This window comes from Felis catus, chromosome C2 (genome assembly GCF_018350175.1).
Source record: "Felis catus isolate Fca126 chromosome C2, F.catus_Fca126_mat1.0, whole genome shotgun sequence".
Lineage (NCBI taxonomy): Eukaryota > Metazoa > Chordata > Mammalia > Carnivora > Felidae > Felis > Felis catus.
The window spans coordinates 8,081,889-8,093,902 of record NC_058376.1 but is presented as its reverse complement, the minus strand read 5'-3'; the positions used below and the strand labels follow the sequence as shown (position 1 = coordinate 8,093,902).

Genomic DNA, 12,014 nt, shown 5'->3' with positions numbered 1-12,014 from the left:
AGAATGTATGATCTTCTAATGTAGATGTCTTTTTTTTTTTAAATACCTGTACACAGGTTACAGAAGAGAGGGGATTTATACCAGTACAGTATAGTTAAAGTGCTAGTCTTTTCTGTCTATTTAAGGTGATGCCTGATATTGTCATGTTACAGAGGCGGATGCCCCAAACCTTCCGTGATCCAGCAACTGCTCCCCTGAGAAAACTTTCTGTTGACTTGATCAAAACATATAAGCATATTAATGAGGTAAGATGACTGATTTCTTTTAATAGCATATCTTGCAATAGAGCAGGGAAGAAAAGTTATTTTGTGGCCTTTTTAAATATACTAAACTTTATTCCCAGTGATTATAATATTGATGATTATTGTGGAGACCAGAGTGTTAATGATTTATAGGTAATATAATTGTGTAAAAGAAAAAAACTATATTAACAAGGACTGCAAAAAATTAAGATAATTGTAGGATGACTTCCCTTTTTTCCAAGTTGTATTTAATATATGCTGAGATCGTGTTTCTGTAATAACTCTTCTCTGAAGCAAGAAAGGAGAAAAGGAGGGAATAATGACACTGTAAAATTATGCATATGTTAGAATTCTGTGTGAATTATTATATGTCTTTCTGTTTTCGCCATGGATGTCAGGAAACTCAGAGTGAGATCTAATACCCAGTTAACAGGCATTTGGCCTACTTTATTTGATAGGTCTCTATCTCTGTGGCTTTAAATTGTCTTTTAAATTTTTATGTGTGTGGCTTTATTGTAAATATTTGAAAGCGTTTTTGGTGGATGTAAATAGAGTAAAAAACTTAGCACTTGGAATTACTCATATCGCCTTGGCCCTTTGGCTCCAAAAATTATTTTTCTGGTGTCTTAGACCTTTGGCTTGATTGCCATCTGCTTCTAGCCGCAGCTCTCGCTCCGTAATTAATTATGAAATGAGCTTTTCTGGAGAAGACTGGATGTGTCTATGCTTCCTTTCCTCTTCATGTGAGCCCTGTCTCCTTTCATACTAACGGCTTGCCCCGTTCCAGCTCTGGAGCCATTTAACTAAAAGCATGTTCTTATGCATGTGTACAGTTTATATCAGTTTGATGCTGTTTAATGCCAGTATAGTTGTATTACTGTGGCAGTGTGGCAAGATAAGATTAGTATGCACTCAATGATGAACATTTCTGCGTTGGATTTTGTACACAGTGTGTTAGAAAAGATGTGCCAAACTAGTTTTGATTATCTGGAAAATTGTTAACAGTTCATTAATGTCAGTTTGTTAATATCTGGGAGATTATTAACAAAGCTGCTGTTAACCTGTGGTGAAATCAGAGTTTCCCGGTAGCTTTGCTGAAGCAGGTTTTTAACCATTTTGGCACCTTGTAAACTAGAATTTTTCTGGTCTTATTCTGTGCAGTGTAATTTATAATTTCCTCAGTTAGTTACCAATTACTTGAACTATTGCCTAGTCTACCTGTAATTTTTTAACCGGCTTTAGAAACAATTTTGTAAGAAAAATAGATAGAAGGAGAAGAACTCAACTGTGATCAGCCACAGGGTTTACGGCCCTTAGTATGGGGAAGGGGAAGGGGAAGGAGAGGCCGGCTTTCATTAATTATTACGTTATTATAGGCTTAAAAACCGGAATGTCTCAGACGGCCTTTTGTATTAGGAAAATTTTAGTTCACACCCATCTAAACTTTCATTTTTAAAACCTTTTGTCTTAAGACCAAATATAAAATTGGGATGCAGGAAGTTGGTAGGATGAAAAAGCTCTTTATTTGGTTTGGCATGTGTTGATTACATCAGTATCTACACACACACCCCCCTCCCTGCCCCATCCCTCATATTATACTCGTACAAGCTATGCCATCTCATTGTATACAAGTTATATCCTAGTTTAAGAAATCAATATAAATCAGACTCTGTTAGTCTTCTTGAATGGGATACTTTGACTAGTCACTTAGCATCTGTTGATAAGATGTATAAACAATATAATTTAAAGGTGAATTTCACCATAGACGTTTTTCAATGGTTATATATCAGTGTCATTACGTAATTGAAATAGCAACTATAGAAAATTCTTTATTTCATTTTTTTGTATTTGTTCTGAGGAATAAAAATTCATCAGTTTCTTCCTGATGGCACATTTGTCTCACGTATACTCTTGATCTGTATCTCACACACACGCACGTGCACATGGTGCCTCCTCACCCCCAAAGATTTAAATTCTACACTTAACACCGGTACATTCTCATTTCAGGTTTACTATGCAAAAAAGAAGCGAAGACACCAACAGGGCCAGGGAGACGATTCTAGTCATAAGAAGGAGCGGAAGGTTTACAATGATGGTTATGATGATGATAACTATGATTATATTGTAAAAAACGGAGAGAAGTGGATGGATCGTTACGAAATTGACTCCTTGATAGGCAAAGGTTCCTTTGGACAGGTAATTTAATGGAAAATGCTGTATTTCCTAAATTAGAGCTTCCTAGTGAATCATGTTGTTATGCCTTTTCCTCAGTAGTACACTTTCAATGTCTGTAAATAGATGTAAACAACAGATATGTGAGTATTTGGGGTTATCATGGTCCTTCAAAGGCAGTAAAACTGCATCAGCTCTAAAAACTCCATTAGACTTCCCATATTTACTTTCCAGAGCTATCAAGTACTTACCTTACTGATACATGAGTTGATCGGAATCGCTAACAGGTAGTATTGCCCCTTTCATATGGATTGTGTATGGTCTCTGGATGATTCTTCACTATGGATGCAAGAGATAATTACCTTCCTATCTGATACTCCTCTTCAAAAAGAAAAGAGTTCAGTTGGCACAGCAGGTGCCCTGCCACTTTTTTAGAGGCTGGGAAAGCCAGGGGCTGTGTCCTGGTTTTTCTCTCAACTTACCTTCTGTTATCAGGCCTTGAAGTGGGCACATGGTCTTCAGGGTTTCCTCTTCCCGTTCTCACAGTACCAGCACGGCTGATACTGTGACTGTGATGGAAAGGATCATTCAGCAGCTTTTAGCTTCTAGCAGCTTCTAGCAGGAAAAGAGAGGAAGGGGCTCCCCAATAGAACTCGGTGTTTGTCTTTATTCCTGGCCTCGTCTCCACCCACATCCCTTCCGTCCTCACCTGCCCACCCAGCCTCAGCGTAGAGCGCAAAACCCTAAATATGGCGGTCTCTTGCATCAGTTGTGCTCAGACCGAGAGCCATCACCCCTTCGTCCTTGCACTTTGGAGAAACTTTTTCTCTGGCTGTGGACCTGCCCCGCTAGCTACTCCCACTTGTCAGTCCTATCTCATTGAGTCCCCAAGCTCTGTTTGGTGTGAGAGGTGATTTACTGCTGATCCCAGTCTCCTTTGCCTCATGCCCTTTGTGTGGTGAGGCCATTACTAACCTGCAGTTCAAACACTTCTTTGGACTTTTCAGTGATGAGGATAGAATGGGTTTCAAAATGACTTTCCTGAACCACCTTTAAAGAAAAATGGTTTTGTTTTGTTTTGGGGCCTTTTAAAACTATGGAACCCGCGTGCTCCTATTTACCCATTCCTGCTCTGAGAGAAGGAAAAATAATGCCTTTTTTTTTAGCCTGTGCATGTGTCTGATCACACTTAGGACAAAAAATGTACTGTGGGCCATTAGCAGCCACCCAGAAGAGACCCAGAAAAATCTTCAGCTATTAAACCTGTAAGGAAATATGTACAAGGTTGCTAGGAGGCCTCTGTAATTCCAGTGTGGCTCTTCAAGACCCTGGTGCCACCTGTGTATAGTATCTGCCCCTTCCCGCTTTCAAATTCCAAGTAGTTGCAGTACTTGTAAAGAACTCAGGGACCTTCTCCTTGATTTGTAACCTCTTTTTCTTTGAGTTAGGGGTTTCTCAGTGTTGGGGGAGTCCCTCTTTATGAAGTATTACTTCTTTTGTCAGAAGCAGCTCCTTCTCTCTCAGGATCTCCTAAGGAAAGGCGTGTCTGAGGCCCAGCTTTTAGTAAGGCCGCACGCACTCTAGATCCAGGGATTGCTGGCTCCACCTTGAAAATCACACCAGGTACTTGGGCAGCTGCCTTCAGTAGGACGGTTTTCTTTTTTTCTTTTTATTTTTTTTAATTTTTTTTTTTTCAACGTTTATTTATTTTTGGGACAGAGAGACAGAGCATGGACGGGGGAGGGGCACAGAGAGAGGGAGACACAGAATCGGAAACAGGCTCCAGGCTCTGAGCCATCAGCCCAGAGCCTGACGCGGGGCTCGAACTCACGGACCGCGAGATCGTGACCTGGCTGAAGTCGGACGCTTAACCGACTGCGCCACCCAGGCGCCCCAGTAGGACGGTTTTCTAACCCCTGTGTTGTTCACCGTGGAAATTGTGGCCATATAGCCGACTCTCTAAACTTCGTTTTCCATTTTGGTTTTTTGGTTTTCCCTAAATATGTAGTCTTTGAGTTCAGAGTGATGTTTTTCTCCTCCCCTTCACTTTGATTTTCTCATACTTTAATTCCTAAGAGCAAGTGAGCATAGTTAAACGATTGAAAATTGAGACCCGTTGACCTCAAACTCCATCTCATCAGGTTAGACTGATGCCTGCCTTAGGCTCACGCGTGTTCAGGTTCAGGACCCGTCACTCACCAGGTAATGTCTTCCATACTGACTTGATCAGATTTTCTCTGAACTCTGCCAGATCCTTATCAAGTAAGGTGCTCCTTCATTTCTTTAGCTAATGGTTAGGAGTCTTGATTGCACATTGAAATTTCCCAGGGAGCTTTGGCAGGGGGTTGGGGGGGGATGTTGGGGGGAAAGGACTGCTACCTGGGCTGTAAACCAATTAAACCAGAATCTCTGTGGCTGGATTCTGCGCGTTTGTATTTTTTCAAGCTGCTTGTTGAATGTGTAATTCAGGGTCGGAAACCATTGCTTTAGCATTTAGCCGGTTAACTATTTGCTAAGTCAGTAAATAGTTGGGCCCGTTAGTGGCCTTTGTCCTGGAGACCATTAGGATCCGGGCGTAGAACTGCAACTCTTGGTGCCGTCAATATAGTCAGTGAAACAGAAGAATATCAAAACCGCTTGGTCAGATGTTTATAGGGGTAGCCTCCGATTTTAAAGACAGTAGATACTCTTTTTTCTAGAATTGGATGAAACCAGAAATAATTGCATTTTTCATTCCAAGTTTGATTAAAAAAAATTTTTTTTAACAAGTTATTTTTTTGAGAGACACAGAGATGGCGCAAGTGGGGGAGGGGCAGAGAGAAAGGGAGACAGAATCCCAAGCTGGCAGCACAGAGCCTGATGTGAGGCTTGAACCCACGAAACTGCAAGATCGTGACTGGAGCTGAAACCAAGAGTCGGACCCTTAACCGACTGAGCCATCCAGGCACCCCTCCAAGTTTGATTTTAATTGGACCATTTATAATATACCATTGACGATACGTTTAACCTTGACTGATGTAAATCTTCATGCATTCCATTCTCTTCCTCTCCTCTAGTGGTACTCAGCCTCCAAACTGGAATTACCTGGAGTTCTACCTACATCTATCTCCAGGCTTTCTGAATATGCTAGAAAATGTATAAAAACTCTTGCCTATTCAGATTGTATGTATTATAAATATAAATTAACATTTAATCAGATTGCTCTTTCTGATTTGTGGATAGTTCTCTTTTATCAATGTATTGATTTCCTGAGTTTTTTAAATGTTTATTTTGCGTGTGTGCGAAAGAGATAGTACGTGAATGGGGGAGGGGCAAGGAGAGAGGGAAAGAGAGAATCCCAAGCAGGCTCAACCCTGTTGGCCCAGAGCCCGACTTGGGGCTTCATCTCACAAATCGTGAGATGATGACCTGAGCCAAAATCAAGAGTTGGATGTTTCTGACTAAGCCACCCAGGCGCCCCGATTTCCTAATTTTTATGTAACTCTCTTTGTTAGTAATGTGAAACTCCTTTTAAATGAGTAAAATTAAGATGAGAGGTGTACATGGTGATTTGCTTATGAACACTCCACTTTCCTTAGCATTGATTCCTACTTTAAAACTATCAAAATCCACTAATTGTGGCTTTTACCTTATGTCATGGAACTTTCTGAGTAATTTGTATTAGATTTATTTTTTTTAAGTAAACCTATTCTTTTGTTATATACCCGTGTTTGTGAAAATCTAACTTAAGGTTAGGAAGCTTTCTGCATTTTTCAAATGACTCAGAACCTTATTTTAAATATTTTACCTGAGGGGTGCCTGGGTGGCTCAGTCAGGTGAGTGTCCAACATTGGCCCGGGTCATGATCTCAACAGTTTGTGAGTTTGAACCCCACTTTGGGCTTTGCCCTGACAGCGTGGAGCCTGCTTCGGATTCTCTGTCTTCCTCTCTGTCTGCCTCTCCACCACTCATGCGTACTCTCTCTCAAAAATAAATAAACATTAAAAAAACTTTAAAAAATAAATAATTTACACATATACTTGAGATTTAAACCAGGTTTTTCTCCCATTAAAAGGTTAGGAGAATTGTTTTATAGTGTCATTTAGTAAAAAAGGTAAAAAAGCAAAGCACTTGTCATGATGTAAATTTGTTTCTGGAGAAATCTAGCTTTTGTTAAGAAGGCAATATTGTGGATATTTAGAAATACTGTAAGGATACAAAAGAAATGTAACTGAAAAGGTTGACTTAAAGTTGACTGTAAAGTAGTAAATGGATGAGACTGAATGGAAACGAACAGGACCTCATCTTAGGGAGATGAGAAGAATGAGAATTAGGTAAATGTACAATTAAAGTTAAACGTAGAATGTCGTGCAGTTGTTGCCGTTAGTAGAGAATTATTTCTCTTTTTTCTCTTTTAGGTTGTAAAAGCATATGATCGTGTGGAGCAAGAATGGGTTGCCATTAAAATAATAAAGAACAAGAAGGCTTTTCTGAATCAAGCCCAGATAGAAGTGCGACTTCTTGAGCTCATGAACAAACATGACACTGAAATGAAATACTACATAGGTAAACAAACAGGCACACAAAGCCATGTGCCCTCACATGGGCCAGAAGTTTGAGTTCATGGTTGTTTTTGAAGGAGAATATGTTCATTTTTAAAGTGATAGGTTAAAAATTCAACTGTTTATTTCTGTTGGAGGGCATAGATTTTTGTCGGTTACTCGATCTGGCAGTAATATTCTAAATCTTGGGGAATGTGCATTCCTCGTGGTGTATAATTTAGAAACACAAGAATAGTATCATGTTTTGCAACTTACTAGTGCCATTTGTTTGCTGTAATGATGCACTTTATCCAGGGGTCCTCTTTTTAGCAACTTTAACTGTTTCTCCTACCCTCAGAAATTAGAAGTAAGCCAAATATATTACAATAATAGAACTAGTTTTGGAATGTCTGAGCCAAGTTCTCAGACTCCTCCTCAGGCTATTTGTCAGTTTGACAGCATTAGATGCTGTTGAGACTTATTACAACAGAAAAGAGATAATAGCCACTATTTCTTGAACTCCTATCATATTCCTTGTGCTTTTCTTCCATCATCTGTAATAGGGTAGTCCTGTAAGGAAAGCGGTGGGGTCCTTAGATTATAGACTGTGTTTACAAAGTGTAACATACCCAGGATCCCAGGGGCTCTGCAGCTAGCATCTGAACCTACCTCTGCTGGAATCTAGACCCTGTGTTTGTTTCCTTGTCTTACAGTGTTTTTCCTGAAAACAAAAAAGAGAAAAATTCTGGAAATAGTGAAGTCAGTTGATATATGGGCCCAACAACATCTGAATATACCTTGTTTTTAATACTGTTCTCAGTCAAATCTAAGATGCCAAGGATTGTAAGATCCCATTATTCTATGTGCCAAGAAACAAATTGCTACCAAGAATAAATACAAAATACCATCAAGTTTTAAGATTGAGACCTTAGGATCAACTAACTATAGAAGTTTCTCTAGGCATGTATACATAGCAACTCATTTCCAGAAATGCTGGCCTGACTTGATAAACATGAGGTTAAATTTTATTTAATAAATATCTTTTTATGAATAAGTGGGCATTATGATTCTTTAGTGTGCCCAAAATGGTGGAAACAAAAAATGTTTAAAGATGTAAGGTTCAGATACCAAGATCAGATTTCCCTTATGAAACCGCCTTCATTCCCTAGTGTTTACAGTAAAATGACCTTAATATTATTAATTTTTCTTAATTTCCTCTCTGTAGAGAAAACCTGATATAATCCATAGTAATAACATGTCTATTTAAACCCTTTTTTTTTTTTGTTTATTTATTTTTGAGAGAGAGAGAGAGAGAGAGAGAGAAACACAAGTGGGGGAGGGGGAGAGAGAGACAGAGACAGAGACAGAGAGAGACAGAGAGACAGAGACACAGAATCCGAAGCAGGCTCCAGGCTCTGAGGTGTCGGCACAGAGCCTGACGTGGGGCTGCAACCCACGATCTGTGAGATCATGACCTGAGCCACAAAGTCGGATGCTTAACTGACTGAACCACCCAGGTGCCCCTAAAACCTTTCATACTCACTGAACATTTACTGTTCAGTGTCAGTTATCACGTGTAAATTTGAGCCTGTTTTCATTCAAAGGGCTTAGAAGCTCAAGAAGGACATTTGAAGGATACTTATAATCTGTGAACATCTTCCTCCTCACTCTTGTGTTTTGTGTTTTGAGTGTTTGCTTAAGTGGTAGAGAAAATGTTGATGGCATTACATTGGAATTCTGTCTTACGGAAAGAAAACATGGCAAATTTATAGTAAGCATTCAATAAATGTTAGTTATTCAGTTGTATATAATAATGGCTGTCAATTTGTTTTTAATAAACTGACTTTAATGATTATTAATGGCATTAATTATTATAGATGCTTTTGGGATGCGTTTTTTTTTTTTTTTTTAAGTTTTTATTTAGGAAGGTGGTGAATGCACAGTGTCTCAAGAAACTGAGGCTCTATATTGGAAAACAAGCAAAAACTTTAAAATTAGACATAGCCCTGCCAGGAGAATTGATACTTAAAATTTAAGATGTCTCAAAGTCATATTGCTCTTTTGTGATGTCAGTAACTTTTTGTTTTGAAGTAATTGATAAGAATAATTTATTCTAATAGTTTGTAGTCCTAGGTCTTTGAGACTTAAAAAAAAGTCGTCTTTAGCATGCAGCATAATTGCTCACGTGGATTATTTGGTATCTGTCATGGGTCTAGTTAAAATTCACTTCAGGTTTAGAACAAAGTCTTGCTGACCCTCAACAAAGTTCAGTTCAAAAGATAACACAACTGTATCCCCAAAGTTCGGTGAAAAAGATACATGAATATACTTGTGTTTGAGCTTTTTTTGACAATGTCTTTAGTGCTCAGCCCATTGTAGTTACTCAGTAAATGAGTAATGAATTGGGAAGTCAGGTGGAACCAAGTGGATTGATCTTCCATTCGAAGAACTTTGTAATCACAGAGTTTCTTAAAGGAATTTTTGTAATTACACTGGAATTTTGACATCAGTTACTTTCTACATTCTTTTTGTGGCTACTGCTTCATCAAATTAAAACTCTTGACCATGTTGCTGGGGTGTCTTCTTGCCCATGGAGCTCTGTTTATAGTATTAAACCTATGCACTTCACTGATTAAGAGCAGATATTATACATTCTTTTTTTTTTTTAATTTTCTTAATTTTTTTTATTATTATTGATAGAGAGACAGAGAGAGCAAGCAGAGGAGGGTTAGAAAGAGGGAGACAGAGAATTCAAAAGAGGCTCCAGGCTCTGAGCTGTCAGCACAGAACCTGATGTGGGGCTCGAACCCACTAACAGGGAGATGGTGACCTGAGCCGAAGTCGGACGTTTAACCGACCGAGCCACCCAGGAGCCCCAGATGTTAAACGTTCTTATGTAACCTTTAAGGATTCTTTTTATTTTCAGAGTGTTGAGTTGTACTGTAGACTCCTATAGAGCCGTTTAGCATTTGTATTATTTATCCCAGCTTTGGATTGTTTGTATCAAGAATGATGTGAAACCAATGTTGACGGGCCCTGCTCCTGGGGAGGCCATTCAGGAGCACACAATATATCCCCCATTTTGGGGGACCAGAGATTCAATACCGTCATAGTTACTCCAGATAGATCTGTAGAGAAACCTGTTTTTTTTTATGAAACTAAGAGACCAAAATGAAGGTAACCTTGACAGATGGTTGTTTTATGTCATTCCAGTTGAGTAACAAGTGTTCAGCTTGGTATATATAAGGATTTTATAGTGAAGGGCAGCACTTTATTGAATGACCTCATCTGATGTGCAGTCAGTGTTAATACTAAAAGCACAATCTTTGAAGCAATTTAGTGTGTATTAAGCCTTTTTAGAGGTCAACACTGATCGCATATAATGGCTTCTATACTCTTTTTTCTCATTCATGAGCCTGCTTACAATTTCTTCTTGTGATTGAGGTTTATTTTCAAGTTTTCCCAAACCTTCAGTTGTGCACAAGATATCCCATGTACCAGTTTGATGAACATAATCAAATGCCTTGATTATGAACTCTAATTCTTGTAAAGCATGCTTTTCACATACTTGTTGTATTTGCCTAAAAGAAAAAAGATCTGTGCCTTCCTTTGACAATTGTTACAGGAAATTACTAGTGAGATCCAAGGCTCAGCAAAGCGGAATATGGATATATATCAGAGCCTGAGAGCCGCCTACAGCAGCATGGTCACAACCTGGAGATCCCAGTGGGTGGGGCTTTATATGAAGTTGTGAGGTTGGGCTCTCAGGGAGTAAAAAATACTTTCTCATAGAAGTGAGCAGAAAGTCACTGAAGTATTCTCAGTATTGTTTGTCAGTTTGCTATGTGTGTTTTCAGACCTGATTTCTTTTTTTTTTTTTTTAAACTAAGCATTTTGGTGATACTTCTCACGTTATATTGCTGATTGGCAGGCACGACACCTGTTTAATTAGCAGGTGAACAATCTAGATATTCCTGACTGGTTACAGAATGTGCCGTTAGTGCAGAATGCCGATCTCCAAATTTTAACTTGGTTTTCACTCTACATTTGACGTGGAAATGTTAGACTGTTTGAGAGTTCATGCATGCATACCTTATTCTCATCTTATTGGTATATATAATTTAAAATGAAACTTTTTCTTCCTCTTTCAGTGCATTTGAAGCGCCACTTTATGTTTCGAAACCATCTCTGTTTAGTTTTTGAAATGCTGTCCTACAACCTCTATGACTTGTTGAGGAACACCAATTTTCGAGGTGTCTCTTTGAACCTAACACGAAAGTTTGCACAACAGATGTGCACTGCACTGCTTTTCCTCGCGACTCCAGAACTTAGTATCATTCACTGTGACCTAAAACCTGAGAATATCCTTCTTTGTAACCCCAAACGCAGTGCAATCAAGATCGTTGACTTTGGCAGTTCCTGTCAGTTGGGGCAGAGGGTAAGTGTATTTCAGGACTTGTGTATTAAAGTAGAAGTAGGTAAAAGTGTCGGTAGATATTTGAGATGTTATTAATGTGTATACAATTCAGAGGTAATCACAGGATGGTTATCTTTAAAATGTGCTGCTTGAATCGCATTGTGTTGAAACCTATTTTGGGGAAGTATCTCTTCAAATGCAAATACTTAGGTTTTGAATGAGAAGGTATTGGTTTTTTAAAATGGGGTTTAAAAAATGACCTGTGTGCCTAAAAGAGAGAATAGGAGATGAGCGAATTAAATATTACGTGGATCTGTGTATTTTCCAAGTAGAGGTTTTAGTATAAATTCGGGGCTATTCCAATACTAGAGCATTGAATCCTTGGTATGAAATATTTCTCTAAAGGTCAAGATAAATGTGTTTCTCCAAAAACTGGTAAGTTAAGAAAAATACAGGTAATTTACACATGGTGATCTTGTATAGAAATTACACAGTTGGTTAGTATACTTGTGTTGATAAATAAGTTTAAATCTTTTTGACCCTGTATACATTCTGACACATGTCCAAACTGGTTTTTCTCAGACTGCTGAAGACAGACCTGTCTATAGCAATAAATGGATTTAGATTTAGCTGATGGAAGAAAGATTTTCCCTGCTATTCTTT

The 12,014-nt window shown here is 38.7% G+C and overlaps 1 protein-coding gene across 3 annotated transcripts in view; it reads left to right on the top strand.

The window, feature by feature from the left end:
- Positions 1 to 12,014, top strand: part of DYRK1A (dual specificity tyrosine phosphorylation regulated kinase 1A) — a 149,429-nt gene that overhangs the window by 115,209 nt on the left and 22,206 nt on the right. For 2 of the 3 annotated variants that reach the window (XM_023238742.2, XM_023238745.2), the window contains 4 exons: positions 126 to 245; positions 2,250 to 2,438; positions 6,812 to 6,959; positions 11,086 to 11,372. In XM_023238742.2, the coding sequence (XP_023094510.1) occupies positions 126 to 245; positions 2,250 to 2,438; positions 6,812 to 6,959; positions 11,086 to 11,372 (744 nt within the window). The remainder of the gene's footprint in view (positions 1 to 125; positions 246 to 2,249; positions 2,439 to 6,811; positions 6,960 to 11,085; positions 11,373 to 12,014) is intronic. The other variant, XM_023238743.2, reaches the window with a different exon arrangement.